Below are 22,167 nucleotides of genomic sequence, written 5' to 3' on the forward strand. Positions count from 1 at the left end.
CAAATTTTAATACAAATACCTATAAAAATCAGAAAAGTGAACTTGCATTTCAGTTTTATAGAGAACTTTAAGGGAAATTACAGTCAATACAGTTTTCTTAATTGGTATTCCAGTTGGAGACACATTAGCTTGCATCATCCCTAGAAATTATTTTACAATGCTCTCACTAGAGACCAGGCAGTCTGCTGCCTAGAAGATACCCGGAATTCAGAATTAAAAAAATAATGGCTACTTTCCAACATTAAAGTGGTCCTGTCAAGGGCATGAATGCCTTAGGAGGAATTAGAGGAACAGCGCTGAAGAAGTAAAGTGTGACAAGTATCGCAAACACGGACAGGTTTAGGATACGATGGCAGTGCCAGTTCGTTACTGGAACAGGTGTTGCAGAAGATGTCCCCACAGTTTCTGCAGTGATGCTACAAACAGAGTGAGATGAGAATAAGCACAGCTCAGTGAGCATCAGGGAGAGAAACTGGGCCTTATAAAAGCTTTCAGTCTGCTGACATCACCCTCCCATCGCCAGCGGGCCCAGCCCTCCCTCCTGCGCCAGGGCTGAGCAGGGAGCCTGTGTGCCCTCCGCACAGGCTGGGTCCAACCCGGGGCAGGAGCCAGCAGCATCCCCTGCGATAAAGGCACCGCGCAGGGCCCGCAGCATGCGGCCCTCAGTGCCCACCGTTCCACAGGGAAGGGAGATGAACTGCAGCACAAGAGAACACAGCCCGTAACCACTCCCTACCAAGGCAAGTGCCCAAGCAGAAGAACATTTTTAGGATGGGAAATGCCACATTACTTCTCTGTGTAATTACCATGCCAGCAAGATCTGAATTGAAGTAGTGTCAGTCTTCCCTAGCAAGATACGCAACAGTGCATTTTTGTTATCTGTAATAAAGAAATAAGCCACTGAACACCACTACCTTCCTTCTTGAGATAGAGAATTCCTTTTCACATTGCTTGCAGTGTGTTGCTTCATCATCCTTCAGCCAGGTATGACCCTAGAAAATTGAAATGAAAACCTCACAAATAAAATTCATAAAACAAAATTCAAAAGGCAGTTTACCAACACTGTGGATATTTTTCGAAAGCCATCTTTTAAAGTAGGAAAATCATGGTGAAATTTGAAGGTGTTAAATGCATATGTTTAGTCAAAATATCCAGGAGTACATGTAGAGTACCTTTAGCGCTTTATTTACTTCTTTAATATCTTCCATCTTCAACTTTGATCTGGGGAGGGAAAAAAAAAAATAAATTCCCTCCGCATGACTTTAAATTTAGTTGTGTTCGGTTTTACCTGGCACTCCACTGCCCAGCCACTGAATCTAAACTCTAATTAGTCAGCTCCCTGTACAGCTCCGAACCACTCCGTACCGCCAGGGAACCTGGTCACCTGGAGGTCTGCCCCAAAGCACGGTTCCACTGTAAGAATGAAGCATTTACTGTCGTGTTTCCTATCTCAGCCAGCTTACTCATGCGAGGACCTTCCCTCGCTTTCATTTCATGTCTGTTTCGTTTCCCATACATAGTAACTGCCTCCCTAAGATTCTCAGGTTTGCTGATTTTTATAACTAGATGCATTTTAAAATTATTAACATTAGTTTGATACTCCATCCATCAGGTTATGTCACTTCCAGGAGTTCAGTTCCTAGAACTTACTGGCTGAGATGAAGTCCCATTTCTTGAAGAGCTTGCTCCTGCTCCTCGCAGACCTTCTCTAACTGCTGCTTCTCATCTTGCAGTTTTCTCAGCTCCTATAAAATCGAGCACAAAATAATTTTTTGTGTGCACTGTCTGACCTGTAACCCAGATCAGTCTGTCCCAACTAACCGAGCAGTTCACAAGAACGAGCTCCTTTACAAAGCTGCCTTTTTCTAAGGCTTGATTCTTAGAATTACATGGGTGAACTACCCATGGGTTCTGCGTACACAACAAAATCATTTAACCACTATTTACCAGAAAGTGGAAGAAGTTTTTCAGGCTTTAAACATCCCTGAGCATAGCTAGAATGCAGCAGTCCTGTGCCCACACACGAGCGTATTAGAGAGATACTGGTGTGCAATTGTCTTCTGAACTGCTAGGTACACAGGAGCAGATTCTCTCTTTGGGTTAACAAGAATGCTTGTGCTTAAAAAATAAATCACATTCAGTTGTTCTGAATGCTCAAAAACATGTTCCTATTTTATGACAACAGTTGAAAGACTTCACACAGTCACTGAAAGCCCCAAACTTGCCGTCTCCTACCTGAGCAGGGGTAGCTCACCATGGGACAGCTGATGAGCTTCCCAACCCCAGCAATCCCACCTCAGCTTCAGCTGCTGACCCTCAGGCAGGGCAGGGAGCCAGAGGTGGCTCAGGAGGCTCCTAAGCCACCGTCCTTGCCTGAGCCCTGTACTAGCATTTCACGTGCAGACCCCTTATGTCAGCTGGGCTTTGGAACCCCTCAGGACAGTGGTACACGAGAAATACTTCTACTCCAGAGGCAAACATCACTCTCACTCTAAGTCAGCTTTAATCCTGAACATGGAGCACTGTGCACTGTGCATACCTTTTTCAGTCCTTCCATTTGCTGCAATTCTGTTTTAAGCAGAGTGGTAGCATCCTTCTCTTGGTGCAGTTCTCTTTGCAAAGTTTGTCTCTGTTCCTTTTCAGATTTTAACTCCTTTTCCAGCGTTGAGCTATTTAAAAATAATTCATTCTAAGAAAATATATAGCAGAAAAATATCCTATAGCACTTAAGGATAGCAACAGTATAAGAAGAAACACTGTCCAAAAGAGGCCAAAAACTAGAGTGGTGTACTGGGAAAGGGAACAGCAGGGATGTTATAGCAGGAGACAAAAAACTGTATTAATACTTTCAGGTCACAGAAAACAAGCAGCAATGAATGGCTAGAAGTAAAAAGAAGAAAACCCAGAACCCCCCCAAAAATCCAAAACCAATCCCCACAATTATGTATTTGACTACCTGTGATTAAACAGCCACATCTAAAAATTATACTGTACCCTGAAGTCTGAACAGTCCCCAAGGACACACCCCTAAACCCCTCCGAAAACCCCAGTCCGTTCAGATGACAGTCACTTATGTGTTCAGCCTATGAGCATGACCACACCTGGCTCCTGATTTAGCAAAGAAGCAACTGAAAGCTCTGCTGCCAGCCGGAACAGCCAGATTTCTACTGGCACTCTATGCTCTAAATGGAGTGTTCTGAAAAAAACATCTCAAAATCCTCATGCTGACTGCACCATACAGAAGTGTCAGGCATCCCTAGGCCTTGCATAGATCCATCAATACTCGCTGGACCCAGCTCAGACCTACCCCTCTTTAGACTTCAGCACAAAAGGAGTAGAAGGCACTTCTTAAAGAAATGGCAGAAGGGAAGGAAAAAATCCTGATCAGATTAAATACCATTTGCTGTCCAGTTGGGACATCTGTTGCCGACAAGTGTCAAGCCTGCCAGCAAGCTCTTGCTTCATCTTGTTGCACCTTTCTTCCGCATCCTGCCTCGCCTTTTCTGCATGCTGCAATCTACAAAGTAAGGAATACATACATTTCATTGTCAATTCACATGCTCCTTACCTACACCCTCCTGTTCTGTTCTTTTAGATTTATCATACTGTTCTTTATAAAAGCTTGAATTGAAAATGCTAGTGGAGGAAAAAAACCCCAAACTTCTGAAAGCGACTGTTTCTGCAAAAAACCCTGAAAGCAAGAGTCAGACCTGTTCTTACACTAAAGTCAGTATGTCTTTAAACCTAAAAAGGTTTTTTCAGATGGAAACTTTCAACAGACTTCAGTGTTGGCGATTTGAGTCTGTACTTATTACCTCTCTTCCATTTGTTTCATAGAGGACATCATCTCATTCGTTTTTCCTTCAAAAGAGGATATTGCTTCAGTTTTCTGTTGTAATGAACACTCTGCATTCTGTAGGAATAAGTGAATAGATATTCCAGGGTAATACATTTTAGTTTTCTAAAGCACAAAGTGTGTTTAATGAAAGTCTGCCACTAGATAAAGAATGTTTAGCACGTTACAGGCCATGCCTGGGCCGAACTGGAATGTACTGGAACGTACAAACAAAATGCTGATAATGACAGAGCTGACACTCCTCCACTTGTTTTGTTAAAAGCTCAGGAAAAAAAGCTTAACTGTAAGTTTTGGCCTACATGATCAGCTACAAGCCAAAAATCTTCTCTTTAGAAATGAGCTGGAAGAAAGAAATTATCAAATTAAATTGACAGGATAAGAATCTAAATTATTATTTGAATGTAATCACTGTACTCAGTGGGCATGGAACCAGGAAGGCACACCCCCGCGCCCCCCCCCCTCCCCCCCCGGCAATAAATACTGCTTTTGAAAGCAAAGCTGTACCTCAGCACCGGGGGCTCCCTGGCCACTGCCTTGCAAAGGCCTGGATAAAGCCTGAACAGACACTGAGAAACAGTCCATAAAAACTGAGAGAAATCCCCTCTAGATTTCTGGTACCAGGTATGGGAGGGGAAGTCGTTAAACTTTTATTTCATTAATGGAGACAAGCTCTGTGTGTTTTGTGTGAACACTACTACTCCATCACTTCCTTAAACCAACACTAAACCCACAACCCACCCAAACAAAACCCCCCACAAAAACATCCCCAAGCCTCTGCAATAGATATGACATGAAGGATGGAGAAAGTAAACTCTAAAAACTGCCAGGGTAAGGCAAAACCAAGGAAGGGAGACAGGCCCAGAAAGCAGAATGTTTTTCATTTTGCTTCCCTAACCATCTTGCATCTGGAGACCCAGGTGTTATGCTAAAGGGGGTGCAACAAAATACCTAAACCACTCCCACAACTTTTTGGTGGCTCCAGAGGCCAGCCTGACCACAGAGTTCCTCCCTTCCCAAACCAGTGTTGCCTTTCCACCAGCTATAGCACTCAGCTGACCGTGTGGGTACAGACTGCAGGAGAGAGACAAAAATAACCAGTAGTTTACTATTGGTTTCTTATTGTTGGTTTCTATGGTAAATGGTGTTAAATATGGTGCACATGAAAGACAAGACAACACAGATGGGAAGGAGAACCAAGACAGTTCTTGGCTGCTGTAATTTCTTAAAGGACTAATCATTCAGCAGTTAGAACAAAGGACTCTTGCAAACACCTTTTCCCCTGAGGGAGCTCTCCATTTGTCTCAGTGTTTGTTGCACGATCCTGTCGCACACTATGTGGCATACTCAAAGAAACCCCCTTTCCTACCAAACATATCCAATAGCATATCAATAATGGAAGCATAATAAAAAAAATTAAACAATTCTTCCTCAGTTTTAAAAAATACATTCTTAAGAACATTGTTGCATCTAAGTGTTATTTCATACATCCCCGATACATGATTAACATGTAAAGACCACCACTACAGCTACTTTTTCTATTCTCCACTACGTACATACCTGAGATTTGTGAAACATCTGCAAGTTAATAGCCTTCACTTCTTCTAACTGTTGGCGAAGTGCAACTAAAGTGTCTTGTTTTTCATGAGTATCTTTTTCCAGAAGTTTCATGGCAATTTCCATCTCTGTTTTCATTCCAATTTGTAGCTCCAACTCTTTCTCTAGTTCCTTACAAAGAGATTTCCTAGTTACTGCTATGTAGTCACGTGTCAGGGATAAGCATTTTCAAAACCCAAATAACCCCATACAGAAACTATGTGTTACTCTAAGATAATACCAAACTATGATTTTACAGAAGAACTAGGTCTCAATATTTTGTAAGTAAGACAAAAATACTGTTTCAGCTCTACAGATCAGGGCAAGGGTGCAGACCAGCTGTCATGAAGTGTAGAGCTCAGCATTTAACATATGAGCCTGTCAAATGACACATTTCTCCTAGCAGTTGGAGTTGGGTTGACTTAGGTCACTAATGAGCAGTTTACTGTGCAAGTGACTGTTGTGCATATACTGTATTTTCCTCCATAAAGACAGTTGCCTCTCTTTGTGTTTTGATCTTAGTCTCTGCCGTAATAATGCTGGTAGGTTCTTAAACAGGGGAAGATCGTTTATTTTTAGCATTCCAAAAGCCCCAATTTCCAGTTCTTTACGGACACTGTTAACAACCAGCATCCAGCACCCTGCTTGCAATTCCTTTATGAATTCTGAGTAGCAGCAAAAAGTGTACAGCATACATCTTATATTTGCAATGCTGCTTCAAAGTATGCAGAATCCCGTATCTTTCATTTCACTTCTATGGTTAAGTTTCCTTACCAGCCTAATTTTTTTTTCTTCTTTCAACTGCTTCCAAACATCACTGTACATTTCATCAAGACCCTGGCGCGACTGCTTGTAAGTATCCAATTCTACTTTTGTATCCTCTTTTGTTACCTGCAAGAAACATCAGCAAAAAAGCCACATAAGACCACAAAGCTATGTATTACCACAAAGCTATGTATTTAAAGTAGGCCTTAAGTTCTTGTATGCAACACAATACTTTTATATGCTACTTCAAGTAAAATCCTACTGTTTTACCAGTAATAAGCTGGCAAACGTTAATAAGCTGAAATTTCAAATAACATAGTAAAAATAAAAAGAAAACATGCTAACACTTTCAATGCTTTTCCCCTTAGGCAAGTATGTGTTTCAGTGTGTAGTAAAGAACAGCAAAAACTAACGCCTGTGCAGACTGTACACATAAACAGCGACCTATGCAGTAGCATGCTGAAGTGTGCTTAGCATTCCAGTTCAAAGTGCTTTTGAGAGCACTAACTACAGCTGATCAAAAGATATCATTGAATTTAAGGATCCTCATCATCGTCAAATAGGTGTCCCACCTCTACACTTTTTTCACTCCGTTCACGAATTAATTCATTTTGTTGTTTCAGCTGCTGCTGCTCTTCCTGAAGTGATCCAATTCGGTCAGTTGCTGCTGCAAGCTGTTTACAAAGAGAATGTATCTGTATTTAATCACTGTACAAGCATGCAACATCTGGAGGAATTCTAAAGTTAGTAGCTCAGCCTTTGCAGCAGGTGTGCTGCTCACTTCCCTTTTCGTCCCTTTCATTCTCCCCAGAAGCTGCCTGACCCTTCTGCAGCCACACTCACTGTACAGCCTAAATTAACAAGCCCACCAACATTTGTTCACTTTACTCCTCCTCCATGCCCTCATCAGTTATTTTTAAATATTAACTGTGCAAAGAAATGCATCCTAGTGTAAAAGGCTAAAATCCTCCACAGATAATAAGATCTGTGGTATTCTTTCTGGTATAAACTAGAAGTTGTATGGCAAGGCAGGGCTGACATTCACTGGTAGAACCTTATGGCATTTTCAAGTGAAGCTATCCCCAAAAGTATTGGAAATTGGACTACATAGATACACTCTGAAATATCTATAATGTGTGTATATATATATTTACGTAAAAACCCACCACCACCAAACCCCAAACCAGCAGTATCATGCATGCTGCTGGATTCTATTTCAGTTCCCAGCTAGGAAAGATTTCCTAATTGAAGGTTCTTTTTCTTTTCTTTTTCTATTTAACTCACATGACAAATACATACACGCATGTATGTGGAGAAAGAAGAGGGATAAGTCATGTTCATTATAGTGGTATGATTACTTTTGGGTGGAGCCACCACTGCAAGACAAAAAACTTAAGGAAACCTGTCTACCAAATACGTGCCCAAAAGCATTTTAACAGCTAGCATAATGTAGAAGCTTTGCACAAAGCTTTCCCCATGTGCCAACTCATGCCAGTCCTACCAATCCCCCACATTTCAGCAGTTTCAACTGAAATATTTTAGGTCTAAGGTATATTCTTAGGGAGTTCTGCCTCCGATGGAAAAGAGCTATGAGGAATGTTTAACAGACCAGACACAAACCTCTTCCTGGAGTTTTGAATTGGTCTTTTCTAAACAGTCTATTTTGTTCTGAAGATCTGCAACTGTGCAACTGCAGCAAGGAAAGAGAGATGCATAAAAACAGCAAAAGAAGTGCCAATGTTCCAACATTTATTCTTATCCTCAACCATCACCATCTTGCAATTGTTAACATTGAAACACTTTGGCGAGCTTGCAAAAAACCCAGAGGAAGGACACCTGTCCCTCTTAAGCACCGAGAGGACCGTGCATTTCCCTACAGCTGACAGCCTATCGCATTAGTTGGCAGCTGTGTTCTAGTTTGGGTTCTGCAGACTTAACACCTCTCAAGTTCAAGAGGGTAAGTGAGGCCTGCTCCTGTCACTGAGTAACCTGTTGGGGAAGAACAGAGACTCTTCCTCTAAAGAATGAATTTCCAGATGCACTTGTAATAGTTTTTTCTTGAAAAAGTAGCTCCAAAATATTTTGTTAATCACTAATAAGTCTCAAAAAAGTAAACTGTTACTACACAGACTTGTTTTCTGCATTGCATCTGCCATCAGAAGAGTAAGATTACAAAATGAAACTAAGATTTCTAAGATTTTGGGAAATAATCAGAAAAGGCATTTCAGTATCAGACAAAAGTCTACAATACTGACACCAGAGACATTCAAAGCCATACTGGAAAAGCTAAAGAGGATGAATGTTTGTATATTAGAACAGATGGAAATCCCACCTTAGATGTCGGTTCAGCTCTTCCACATAATGCTTCTGGTCAAGGACAGCTGTAATCCCTCCATCTCTAGTTGTAAAAGTGAGAATTTATTGGTTAAGAAGAAACTCCTTTATTCTAAAATGTTTGTTTGTACAAGGGTCTTCTGCACAGACATGCAAATGGAGCTGAAATCTTTTCTCCTTTTCTTACAAAAATACTTGTGCCTGAGCTAGACTGGAAGCACCAGGGAGATGAAGCAGCTGTTCAGCTGCTTCTAGATACACTGATGCCAACAGTTGCAGTCTCTTGGTTCACCTGACATTTCACCTAAAATTACTTTTTTTCCCCTCCATAACTGATCTCTCCCACCAAGACAGCTATTTAATTGAGAGCATTTCTGAAACAGTGCTTAGAAACTGTGGGTGATCTGGTAGATCATGTCTCCTCAAACCAAATAAAAACACAAGTCCAAAACTTTTGGTGCTCTTAATTTGGTCCCAGTTCAAGCCAGAAACTCTCAAATACCATGGGCTCAACCTCTGAAAGTTAGTGCTTCTATGTAGCTAAAAAAATCTATTTCAGATTTTCTTTTTTTGGATGGTTAAAAGAGTTTGAGATCTCTAGCACTCATGAGCTCCCACAGACTGGCAAGTGTGTCCTACAAAAACCATAACAATTTAGAATCACTAATTCACCATACGTACTGTTTTCCATCACTGTCCTGTGTTTCCTTAAGGTACAAGGAAAAATCGATCACTCCAACCTGTAAAATATATTTAAGATATTAACACACGTTCACAGTGCAATTCTGAATAGTAGCAGGCATTACTTATGATTTTTTGAAATACAAAGTTTAGAGAGACAGATAATACCTACATTCTTCCCAGCTGAAGCAAACATACAAGCTAATGTTGTCATAAAAGCATCAAAATAACCATATTCAGTGTGCTCAGTTTCCTAGTAGTTATTAGTTTTGACAGCTTTTCCATAAACTGCTACTTAAAGAGATGGATGCTTATGTGTGGGGTTTTTTTTTTTTTTTTTTTTTTTTTATTCAACGTGGAAAGCATGACAATCTTCAATACAGGACATTCTGGACAGAATTCTGGACCCATCTCAGTAAAGTATTTATGGATATGCTTAATTCTACTAGAATCTTTTATCTATTGATTTTATTTAAGTTTTAATCTTCACCTGGGAATCCAGGTCTTCTCCTTTCAAGCAAAGGTTTGCATCAATAACATTCAGTCCAACTAGCAGACCCACAATGACTGCTCCTTCCTCCTCCATCATCAACGCATCAGGTTCGTAAAATTCACTAGAAGAAATATTATAAGGCATCACTGCACATCAAACAATGATAATGGTACTTTCATCACTGAAATCATATAAACAGTAGTGTAGCCCTTATAAGGCTCAGCTGATCAGTCCCTTCTAACTCATGTATTGCACAAGGCAGAAGATGCAGAACTCTCACGGAAAATACTCATTCCTCTGTAAGATCACTGCAAAAACAATTAACAACTTGCTCTTCTGCAGGTTGCAAGAACAAGCTTAAAGTTAAACTGGTTAATTGATGACCTCTTACTACAGCAATGCAAGGTTTCAGTGATTCACTGAACACAACGTACACACGCCTGTAGTTACCTTAATAGATGCTTATGGTCCAAGAGTACTTTGAGATAATCTGCCAGTTTCTTTTGCATGAGTGCTAGATAAAGCCAAGCTCTTCCTCTTCCCACAGCAGTCCTAAAATGAAAAGTTACGTGTTTTGGTAAAAAAAAAAGCGTTTTATTAAGTAGATTTGTGCAATTCAAAATTCTCCCTTAAAAAAGGTACATGAAGGTTATTTACTAAAAAACCCAATAATAATAAAAATCCCTGGGGAAAGGAAGCATTGTCTCCAGAACACAGAAGCATTAAAGTATATCCACTGCTTTAGCAAAGGGAAAGTATATGTGAAGTCTTCCCAGCTTCGAAAGACAGACATATTTTCAACTACCACCATAAATCAATCATTGTTCCATCCTACCACTAAAACTAGTCTACTTCTATCATCCTGAATTACCCAAATTAAATACTACTAGCACATGCACAAAATGCCACTAAGTCATAAAAGCAAGGGGAAGAAGAGGAAAGAAAATATCTGTGAAGATTTTACAGTTATTTTTAGCAAGGTTATAGAAGTTTCCAAATGCTGTTTTCAATCTGACAGCATTGTCTGAATCAGAAGCCCTGAATATTTTGAGATATCCTCCTTATGTCTTGGAGAAGTCAATGCCTCCTACATACCCTATTTTTTGCTTTGGGAACAAGACCTCATTAAGGAAGGTGGGAGACTACACAAATGATTCTTTCTCTCAGCAGTACAGGTGAAATGCATCATCCCCAACAATCGACTTACTTCAACTCCGGCAGATTTTTAACACTAGTTGTTACATTTGACGCTTCAGGACAAAGTTTTTCCACTAGTTCCAAAGGACCAAAAAACGATTTGTTCTGTCCAATAAAAGTCTTCTTTGCTAAAAGGAGCATACAGAGAAGTTTGTGAGGGAAAGTGACAGGCTTCCAACTCCAGAGTTACAAATTTTAGTCCACGCTTTACTTTGTCTTACTGGCTCCTAGCATGTCAGCGAAAAGGGGGCATTAAAAATACTTTGACAGTTTAGGAGGCACAAAATACTGGGTATATGAGGAGGCAATTGCACAGCTATGTCGGTAATACTAATCAGCATCGCAGGGTGTACGCAATGGGTATTAACATCAAGCAGAAGTCACAGAGGAGACACGGCCAGCCACGCCAGGGCCTCGCTTCGCCGCCCCTCCTCACGCAAGGGAGCGGGTGCCCACCTTTCAGCCCGTGCTTGAGGCAGTGCTCCAGCACCACGAAGAACTGCTGCAAGGGAGGGAAGTCGGAGTCCAGGGTCCGGCCCAGGCTCAGGGCCGACTGGATGAGGATTTTGATACTGAGCTTCATCATGTTCATGAGGTTGGCGCGCTCCTCCATGGCGTGGTACCGCGCACCTGGGGGGGATGACAGAGGTAGAGAGAGAAAAGCTGCTTTTAGACGCGCGCTCCTGCTGACCCCCTCACAGAGCGCTGCCTCCCCGCCGCGGGCTCCATCTTGCGGAGGCGAGCGCCTGAAGAGCTGGGTATGAGGCACGGCTGAGTCCCCCCGCCCCCAACACGCTGGACCCGCGGACCGAGAGCTGGCTCCGGGGGGAGCGAGGCCGCGGCGCCCCCCCGCCCCCGGGCCCGGCGCCGCCTCAGCGCTGCGCGGGGACCGTACCTGGGCGGCGGGGCCGCAGGGCAGCCCCCGCCGCGGGCCGAGGCGACCCCTCCCCGCCCGCGTTACCACGGCGACAGCGCACGCAGCGCCGCCGCCCCCCCAACTCTCGCGAGACCGAGCGCGGCGAGGGTGGGTCCCACGCTGCGCCGGGCGCCATTTTAGAACGAGCCGAGCGCCCAGTGCAGGCGCCTACGCGCCGCCAATGCTGGGCAGGCTCGCCGCCTCCAGACCTGAGGGAGGGCGAGCACAAACAGGCGGCCGGCTACCGCTCTTCCTTCAGTCAGCAACAGGCTCTGACAGACGCTGCCAACCTCAGACCAGTGGCCGCCTAAACACCCTTACGAGCCAGCTCTGTTGCGTTAGGAGGATCCTGCTGTCACCTGTGGATCAAACATGGTCACACTCTCTTGCAGAATAGCAGTGCAGAAGACCCGAGTCTATAAGGTAGAGCCCCTGCGTCAGTCACATGCAAGCTTGTTAACACTAACACCTTGCAAAAGTCTCTTTCACTACTAATTTTCATTATTACCTTCCTTTCTGTGCACGTATGTTAATCTACGATTAAAACCAAGCAAACTTCTATCCATATCAGGAGAGTGAAAACAGGCAGTCATTCTAATCAAGTTGATCTTAATGCAAAGCACACAAAGTCTGATCTTCTCCGTAGGCTATTGTATCCATGACTATAGTCAACGTAGCAGATGCCTCAAAACTGCATATAATGTCTTGAGACTGAGGATTAAAATGGCTGTAATGTTTTGAATTTATATGCCAATATTATTAGGTTACACATCAGGAACAAGAAAACACTGGCTGCACAAACAGAATCAGTGACTTTGAGTATTGGGATGTTTCAGTAGCAATGCTAACTTTTTTTGATGGTTTCCTGAATTTGAATTTTTAATTTATTGGGACTACTTTACTTGTAAGCCTTGCTCAAGCTACACACTGTATTATCCACAAGCCTTAGAAAAAAACCCACAAAAAAATCCTAACAAAAAACCTTGTGAATGCAGTGTTCTTCACAAACAGAAACGTAAACTCAAGTGTCTTCATAAGGTTTGTATTAAGCTAGTTACTTGAACAGTATTTTTTAGACTGTTGAGAATTTACAGTCAAGTACATCTTTTGCAAAACTGTGTACAAGGTGGTACATGCAAAATAGGCAGGTATTAGATATATTAGCCAAGCCTCAAAGATTAGGAATCGGGGTTACCTAAGTGCAGATGATCAGACATTATGCTGCAGTCTTTAAGAATGCAGTCACACAATCTCACATCTCATTCAATTCAACAGATTATTTTTTTTAATGTCTTTTTGAAGCCCTATGCCTTGTTAGCACACTTCAAGTCAAAACACTGAAGCATGAAGAAAAGCTAACTTAATTTTTTGGTCTTTTAAGACTGCAAGTCTTGATTTGTATTCTTTAGATTTGTAGCTCCTGGCCTTCTCTGCAAGGCAGGACATAGTTTCTTCAATGGCAGACACCATTTTTTACGATGCATCTTTCTATATGTCCAAATATACGCATAGTGTGCAGCACTGTTTACATGTGATCAACAGATCTGAAATAGCAGGTAGAGGTTATAAAATCTCTGGAAAAAGATGGCAGCAGGGAACAAGGTGTTAGTTTTCCACAAGTGGTCCTGCAGGCCTCAGCTTATTTCTTAAAAAAACCTTTTTCAAATTGAATTTATACAGCTTGGTCAAAGGTAATAAATTAATAGGTAGAATAGGCAAAATAGTTGATTTTGTGTCTGTTCACATTTCACATCTAAGTCATGAACAGATTTTCCTTAGGCAATTTTCTATAAAACTCATCAACGTATTATCTGAATACTTGAACAACTTAGGAAGATAGTGTTATATTCCCTTACTTTACAGATAAGAAGCTGAAAGATTGTGGTAAAAATTCCATTGAGTGTGGGAGCTCCATTTCAGCCAAAAGAATGTTTTATTCTCCAACCCTTGCTAAATACTGTATGTTGTTTTGAATTACATCTATTCACAGCATTGTTCCAAATGCAACTGAAGAAAATAGGGTATTCTGCCCTTTGTCAGGTTAGCTCATCCTCAAGATGAGCATCCAGGAAACAAATCTGTGAGAAGCTTGGTGTGAGACTTAAAGATGCAGGGAAAAACAAAAATCTGATTTTTTTCAGGACAGAACTTATCTTAAACTCTCACTATGCAACGTTGAGGAATTTTCACAAAAAAAAAAAGTTCATCAGCAGTAGCTTATTACACCATGCAGTCACAATTAATCCCCACAGAATTCCAGTTTAAATACTTAATATTAAAAACAAAAAGGTCAGCACCGGTTAGCAAATGAGCTGCGTTGCTCCAGAACCACTCAGTGCTAGTTCCAGACTCTGAAGTTCAAGACTCCAGGCCCAATTCCTTCTACATTTAGATGTTTTTGTTTCCATGTTACAAATCTCACTGAGATTTAATTTCAATATTAATTCAACTAAAGCCCTTTTGATTCGGTTCTAAGAGACCTGTTCCACAAATCTGTATGGTTTCTATATCTATGAATACAATGTTTAATAAAGGAAGCTGTGGTTAAACAGAAGGCATTTTTAGCATTCTTAAAAAGTAATTTATAACAAATCTGTATCTTAGTTCACTTGTCCACTTTCTGGCACAAAAGCTATACAAGAAGTACAGTATAGTTCCTTCCCTGAACCAGGACCCTAGGAAGGATAACAATTTGGTTATATCACATACGAGTGTAGTCAGGCTGCTGCTGGGGTGAACTTTAAGGAAGAGGGAGAAAAGGAATCAAATAAAAGCCTACTGCATAAAACTAAAGTAAATTTCCCTAATTATATTAAGAGTTTAGGATTCTTCTGATTATAGTAAATTTTTTTTAAGTTCTGCATCCGTGTTGTTTTTTAATTTTGCTTAAATAAAACCCTGCAGCATTAGATTTTAAAAAATAAAGTCAAAGTATTAACCACATATCACTGACACTGATCAACAGCACTTACGGGAGCAAACTTATTTGCGCACCATAAAAGCAAGTTTACTAAATAAGCATAACCATACTTGTTTTTGCTGTGCTGTCATTGCTGACTGGTTTGGATATGAATCCTACCAAAGATGCAGACTTCAGAGCGCTGCCATAGCTCAGCGCCAAGTTTTCCGAGGCTTTCTTGGCCAGTGACAAGATCGGAGCGGACCACCTCGCTTCCTCCGTTTTCTCTTTTTCCTCGTTTTTCAATTCAGTCGCGTTAGGAATCTGTTTTTTGTCGATAATCTCGAAGTCTTCTTTTATTTCCGCGGCAGATGCGGTGCGGCTCTCCCCTTCGGCCATCTTTACCGTGTCATATGACACCAGTCATGAGCAATGGAGCCAGCCGGCCGCCCCCCGCCCCCGCCCCCGCCCCCGCCGCCGGCAGGTTGCAGGGCAGGTACCCGGGAGCCGGCTGAACGGTTTTAAAGCTGCTGCTTGCATAAGCAGGGTTGTAAGGCAAGCCCTTCCAGAACTGAGCACTTTTGATGTTCTGAGTTAAAGACTCGGGGGAGGGGGGGATTGAAGACGAAGGAAGAATTTACTTTTAAACAAGTTACAAAAGTAACAAAAATACACTTTACAGGATATGATTGCTCTCAGTGTTCCCAAACATTCTTTTCAATTAGAAAATTTGTAGTATCTTTTGATAACCCAGATTTGTGCAGTTAAGTTGTGACAACGTAAAGAGATCTTTATTAGTCCGCCTACAATTCAATTCATTGTAGCTTGATTAGAATGGTGGATTGGTATGACAGGTTCACCGTTGTGAAAAGTGCTTGCTTGCATCACTGACATTAAAAAATAACTGTAGTCAGTAAGGCTACTTCGTTACTGTATTTGGGCTGTGTTTAGTAGAAGAGATCTATCATGAAGGAGAACTGAAATCACCCTGGTACAAAAGTTCGATCGTACTGGGTATCTCAAATATTGATGTAGCCTACTAGTACGTGACTATTACCTGTTTTTACATCCAGCAACTGTATGTGCTTGAGATATATCACTCATTTAGCCATGAGATAGTAGGTGCTGCATGCTACCTTTCTTTGCTACACCAAGTTTAGGTTTTGTGGTTTTTTTTTTTAAGAAATGTGAGAAGGGGTTAGGAGACTTGAAGATCAATTTCAGTAGTCTTGCAGCAAAATAAATCTTCAGGTCTGTATCTTATTTGTTCTCCTACTATAAGCTACTTTAAGATTTATTCAGTCTTCTTGGCTTCTCAGACACTCAAACTTTAACAACTTTTGTTCCACAAAGCACAGGGAAGCTCTTATATTTTTGTTGAGAATTCAGAGATCAGCAGCCTCTTACTCACCCACAATTCATAAGAGCTAAGTATAGGCTTTAAGCTACTTCTGTTGAATAGAGATAAGTTTTACTCCATCTTGTGGACTCCAGCAGTATTTGGTTGTGTTTATAAGGAAGTAGTATTTAATAGCTTTGTAGGTTGCTATCTTGCAATTGACTATATGAATAGTGACTTTCTCTGTGACTTGAGAAAGACTTGACATTGATTTTCTGTCTTTTACTATCCACCCGGTATTAAAGTCAGGGCAATACTGGCTAGAGAAGCAAAACAGAATTCTAAGCATTGCTATATCTTTTCTTTTCAATACATCTGAAGACTAGGGCATAAAAGTTTTGTGACAGAAAATCAGAGCAATCCAAGACTCCTGTTTACCTCTCAGTATGGTGCTCCCATAAGATAATGATGCATCAGACTCCCTTTCACAGCCTTATGATTAGCTACTTTGTAAAAATGTGAAGTGAAACTACCACATAGACTGTGATCATCTTTTCTTATGCTGCTGTGACAGAAACATTTGATCATTTTTTCAGCTGTCTACTGAGATCAAATAGGAAATTTTATACTGTACATAAGAAATTTGCTAAAATTTTTGTGACACAGCCATGCAATTTAATTGTGCTTCACATATTACTGTTTGGTCAAAATGACTTAAATGTTATGAAGTCAGCCACTGATGCATTAAATGCCCCCTTCCCTCACACTTCTTACTTTAAAGCAAGAAAGAAGTCTTGTAACATTGTAAGTGAGCCCTAACTTAAAGATGTTTGGTTTGTTTACAAAGTACAATTTCCTGAGGAGTCATTTGGGGCAGCCAAGGAAGATGCAGTTCATAGGGTATATAGCTTTAAGCACATTGAAAAAAAAAAAAAAAAAAAAAAGGGAAAAAAGTGGTGTTACTTTGGTTTTGATTCACAGATTTATCAAGGAGGGATACCATTCACTTCTAGCTTTGAGACTGGGCTTATTTTTATTTCTGTCTACTGCAGATAATAATATTTCACCACTGTAGACTCTTTAAAGACCACTAGTCCAGCTCTCGCTACTCATGTGAAGATGAACAGTGTTTTCTTTTGAAAGCCCATTATGTGGCTTGACTGGGCCTGCCAGAGTCCATAAACATCAATTCTGTGTAATCACAAAAATACTTAAAATTGCTAGGGCTCACTGAAAAGTTAGTCAGGGAATGAAGTGACTCATTCACTACTATTTTTGCCTTTCCTAACCATAGAAATCAATAAGGTGCTTCTAAATTATGGAGCTGCCTGAGCTAAGTGAAATTCAGTTCCTTTTCCATGCAGATCTTGCATGGCCTTGTTTGGTTTTACTGTGTCCCCCCTCTTCTTAACAGAGAGGGAAAACAACAACAACAACAGCTCACATTTGAAATATTTAAATAATGGTGAATTCAAAGTACAGAAAAAGATTATTCTGAAGGATTCCATTTTAATCAGGAAACTGTACATTTAAGACAAAAGTCTGGCTAGCCAAAATGGAAGATAGTTAATTTTAAAATAGAAGAAGCTATATTATTTGAAAAGAATATATATTATATACATATTTTATTGAAAGGAATGTTAATTTTCATGCAGTAATACTTAGCAAGACAGTTTATGTAGTTAATGGCTCTTTATCTCAGATTTATTGTTTTTGAGGTAATGTTTTAAGAAACTTTGTTTGCCATTTAACATTTCAAGTGAGTCACACACTTTAAATATTTTAAGTCAGCAAAAATGCCACTGTATGCTAAAGGCTGAACATTTGTTATTAGCTGTCAGTTATTCCTTGAATTCCTGTAACAGCTTCTCTCAGCAAAACATAGATTAAGTTGCAAATGAGCTAGTCAAATTTTTGACCTTTAAAAAGCTAGTAATAATAAATACCAAGTGTAGCTATAGTTGGAATAACATAAAAAACCCTCACACCCTGGCTCATTGTGTGTTTAGCAGCATATTACAGAAAATTCACTGAGCAATACAAATCACAGTATTCAGCGAGAAGAATTCAGTCATTGCTGAGTAAAGCTGGATCTACCAAGATCTGAGCAACCACTTTGTGTTAGCGTGGTGCCAATAGGTATACATGTATGTAGTGCAACTATCAAAAGTAATCTTACAGTGATTAAAGCAGCATCAAATACAAGTATAGGTTTCCTTGCTTGCATTGGACTATTCTCTCCCTTCCCATTCCTTAAACCACTGAATCATTCTTCCCCTTGGGCACTAGGGTAAGTGAATGCCATTGGAGGAAAAACAGGAAATGGTAACATTTTCCTCTAGGAAGTCATAAAAAAACCAGCCCGAAACCAACATTTAAAAAAATTACACAGCTGTAAATAAACTCCCCCATTATAACAGTGATTCAGTTATTAGAGGCAACAGTTTTAGCTGTTGTTCTACCTCTAGTGCAGCTAATTAGCTAACATCCTTTCCAATCACTTCTAATTAGAGTGATATTTTTAAAAAAGATTATTTCCAGTTGTGTCATCACACCTGTATTGAGTCAAAGCAATTGTTACTTTTTATTTAAAAACTACAACTTTATGCTACCTGATTCGAATGTACCAGCTAGTGCTATCCTTTAAAAGAATCCTCATTGCTACTGAAAGAATCAGCTGTTTCATTTCAAAGGTCATTAGAGTCACCGAGTAGAAATGGAAATAGCATTAAGGGGAAATGTGTGCTATTGTAGTAAATAAAGGAAAAGCTATAGCAGAATATTGAAGAGAAACTTGAGTTCAGATATTAGCATGGAATCAAAAGAACAGCAACAGAGCTGAGTATATATTTAAATCAGCTGGTTAAGACCAAATATTCACCAGATATATATTGAATGACAGTCTGAAGAAAAGTGTAGTATTTGCATTGTTTTACTCTGAACTGCTTTTTTGGGGAGGGAGCAAGCTTTTGATAGCAATATAATGGACTGGAATGTGCAATATCAGAAAGCAGGTAAAAACAATAAACCAATTTTCCTTTTTATTATTGAACGTTATTTGTTGTACCGTAAAAAGAGAGGCAGCAAGCAGAACTTCCCACCAGGTGATGCTATGCTACTACTTTATCCGTGGAGCTGCGTCCAGCATACAGCGGGGACGCACGGAGCAAGTAGCGTGTTGTGAAGCTACTTGGGGGAAAAACCAAATAGCTCACAAGGTGTCACCTTCCCAGCAGGGGCTGTAAATACCATATTTTTGTGCCAGCCTTAAAAATCATGTAGATTTTAGAGACCATCTTTAAGTGGTCTTCTGTTGGAAACAGAACTGAGCAACAACACAACGCCTCTGTAAAAACTTTCTTGGAACAAAGTTTTTAAAATAGGAAAAGAAACAAGCTAAGATGCTTACCTGAGCAACCCCTGAAGGTGTAGTGCTCTGTAATGTAAGCTGTGCTAACTGAGGCCATTTGGAGAAAAAGTAGTTGCCTGACTAGCTTTTATTGGAGGTTCAACTTGTCGCTGTTGAGTATGTGTCCAGGAATATTCTCTAACGTAATTCTGGCTGTTAATGAATTCAGGGTCACGTACCAGTTATAGTTTCATGTGGGATTATGAAATGATTAGTATTTTACATAAGATTTCGGTCTGTTAAAATTTGTTACATAACATTCCAAACACTTCACAAGAATTGGGATGCTTGGATAAATGGTATAATTTGGTCTAGAATAATCAGAAATCAGAACAAATCTGTTTGAATAGTGTAATTTATAGACTTCATAACCTGTATGGTTTTGGGTTACATTTTCCACATCTTATCTGTTGTTGTTTTTTGTTTTTTCTTTTTTTTTTCTTGGCTCTTACTAGCTTGGCTTTTTTCTACTATCGCTTGCAGATAATTTTGTTTCAAGTATAATTTTGAAGGTTTTAGAAAAATGGTGTAAATTGACTCAGCTGAGGGGCTTAGGGTCAAAGGAATTATAAACATGATTACAGGCTGAATCCTACTAAGATATGAATGCAGTATCCTTGAAATGTGCTGACATTTTTGCTACTTAATGCAGTTTCCAACTAAGACACATGAGAATACTTACATGTGACTTAATTAGCTGAAGAAATGGGCTCATATTATATTACTGTAACAGAAATGTTGCAGATTGCAGAAGAAAACATTGTTAGATATTATATGATAAGTCAATGAAATACATTATATAGTTTGCAGACAAGTCTAGAAAAACACCTTTATGCTACACAAAAACATTGTTAGTTATTTTAGTTGTATATTTTAAAATAAAATATTGGAAGTTCATAAAAAAAATTAATCTATTATACATGAAGGTTGAAAGAAATTCAGACTTCTACTTAAAAGAGAATTCCACCCACCTCCAATAACATGGGATGATTTGCTATGTCACGGCTACAAAAAATCATGATACAATCACTTTATCTGTGGTGAGCAGTGCCCAGTATTTTTCTGTCTTTCTCTTCTTGTCCAATTGCAGATGCAAGTTTTGTTGTTCTAGACTACACATTTTCTGAAAAGCTTTGTGAATTTGCAAGTTCACTGTATGCAACAGAAATCTATGCAAAATTATTTTAGAATTACTAGACAATGGTATTCTAAGAATGGCAGAGTTCTAGAAGAGTTCAAAGTTTTGCAAAGTACTGCACATATCAGATAACTGAGTGTTTTGCTGCTCCAGTCAAAAAGGAAAAAAAAGAAATTAGGCAAAGGATATTAAGCTTCCTACAACATATTTAAGTGGTAGGTTTCTTCTTCAATAGGAATACTAAAATAATCTTGTTTCCATTTAAGATACTAAAGAACATTTAGGTGCTTGCACACAATTCTGGTGACTCTGCAGCTGTGCACCTGAAGGCAGATTGTGGCACAAACTGGTTAAGTCTTCTCCACAAGTAACTGAGGTCTTTTAACTGAGCTGCATCTGTGAAATGCAGTAAACCGTTAAAAAAGATTGCAACAGGTACTGTGAAAAATGCAATTCCTGGCTTTTTGGTTGCCTTTGATTGTCTCTGTTTTCTGGTTTCTTTGTGAATGCCACTGCATACTAATTAGTAAGATCTCTAGAGAGCCTCAACCAAAAGTGAAGTAAAAAAAATGTTTAGCTAGATTTTTGTTTTGTTTTTAATAGAAACAATATCTTGTCTCTCCCCTCTCTTTCCTCAAAGGTTTTATACTTGCAGCGCTGTAACTGATAGTTGGTTTGCCACATTTAAGGGTAACTCCCAGAACCTTTGATTCAATAGGAATTCTTAGGGGGGGGAGGGAAAATATGAACTAGGTGTTTTACAGATGTGCAAAAGCACCTTAATTACCCACAGAAAAAAAGGGAAACCCAAGCTTTTGGATAATGCAAGTGTATAGCTCAATTAGCTTTAGTGTTTCACTGTTATCAGTTCCCCTCACATTACAAGTTCAGCTAATTTCTCTTAAGGCCTTTCCATGCTTCAAGATTAAGATGGAAACTTGAGTTGGCAGGTTAGATGTTAACAGTGAGATTGCTTAGCAATCTCTCACCAACAAACCTTTAGAAATATCTTTGCTACTCTGTTCGAGGGAATCAATCATATGTAAGCATCTCATCTTTGGAAACAGAACTGAAAAACATAGGGCACTAGTGACTCCAGTGGCTTAAACTAATCTAAACTGGGCCACTAGAGTGCTGCTCTTCTCCTTTTCCTCCAGCTGTGTGTTCCCACTTCCTTACAACAGAACTGCTCCCTATCTGACCTCTTGATAAACCAATCAAAGGTAAAAAATGACAGGAAATTAAGGCTGTAGCTCTCTAGCAGCCTAAGGCAATCTAACTGCTCTCTGCCTTGTTGCTATCTCTTGCCTCTGGCCAAACCCTTTCCCTGACTCCCTTGGTTATTGGGTTGCTGAGCCATTTCAGTGCACTGAGTTGGCAGAAAACTAATACAACGAAAGTGAATAGTTTTTTTGCTAATTTAATGCACTGAAACAGCTCATATTTTCCAAATTATGTGTTTGAAGAATTGCTTGCTATATGGGTGTTGTGTTCAACCCCCAGTTTTCTGTCCGCCCTGAGTTCTTCGCAGGGACTCCACATGGCAG

General features: G+C 40.0%; 2 protein-coding genes across 4 annotated transcripts in view; one reads left to right on the forward strand and one right to left on the reverse strand.

Annotated features, from left to right (window-relative positions):
- Positions 1-15,141, reverse strand: RUFY1 (RUN and FYVE domain containing 1). 3 transcript variants are annotated; one of them, XM_056349884.1, is made up of 18 exons: positions 14,866-15,141; positions 11,376-11,549; positions 10,930-11,047; positions 10,173-10,274; positions 9,720-9,843; positions 9,230-9,288; positions 8,547-8,612; positions 7,835-7,904; positions 6,787-6,888; positions 6,224-6,340; positions 5,414-5,581; positions 3,816-3,913; positions 3,398-3,517; positions 2,540-2,669; positions 1,651-1,745; positions 1,173-1,221; positions 915-992; positions 1-416 (listed from the first exon to the last, which is right to left on the reverse strand). In XM_056349884.1, the coding sequence occupies exons 1-18, from the start codon at positions 15,131-15,133 to the stop codon at positions 273-275; spliced, it is 2,082 nt and encodes a 693-aa protein (XP_056205859.1). In that variant the 5' UTR covers positions 15,134-15,141; the 3' UTR covers positions 1-272. The 3 variants fall into 3 exon arrangements, with proteins under 3 accessions (XP_056205859.1, XP_056205861.1, XP_056205860.1); XM_056349886.1 differs by having other exon boundaries at positions 14,915-15,054; XM_056349885.1 differs by lacking the exon at positions 14,866-15,141 and adding an exon at positions 11,815-11,994.
- ADAMTS2 (ADAM metallopeptidase with thrombospondin type 1 motif 2) overlaps positions 12,143-22,167 on the forward strand; it is a 261,263-nt gene continuing 251,238 nt past the window's right edge. The window contains exon 1 of the mRNA XM_056349882.1: positions 12,143-12,258. Within this exon, the coding sequence (XP_056205857.1) occupies positions 12,208-12,258 (51 nt within the window). The 5' untranslated portion in view covers positions 12,143-12,207. The remainder of the gene's footprint in view (positions 12,259-22,167) is intronic.

Source organism: Falco biarmicus, chromosome 8 (assembly GCF_023638135.1).
Source record: "Falco biarmicus isolate bFalBia1 chromosome 8, bFalBia1.pri, whole genome shotgun sequence".
NCBI classification, from domain to species: domain Eukaryota; kingdom Metazoa; phylum Chordata; class Aves; order Falconiformes; family Falconidae; genus Falco; species Falco biarmicus.

Bases quoted from the DNA above. Each gene is read 5' to 3' on its own strand.
- RUFY1 (XM_056349884.1), bottom strand. From the start codon at position 15,133: ATGGCCGAAGGGGAGAGCCGCACCGCATCTGCCGCGGAAATAAAAGAA. The intron at 11,550-14,865 runs GTATGGTTATGC...CATCCCCCCCAG, and splicing joins TGACAGCACAGCAAAAACAA to GTGCGCGGTACCACGCCATG. The intron at 9,844-10,172 runs GTAACTACAGGC...TATTTCTTCTAG, and splicing joins GACCATAAGCATCTATTAAG to TGAATTTTACGAACCTGATG.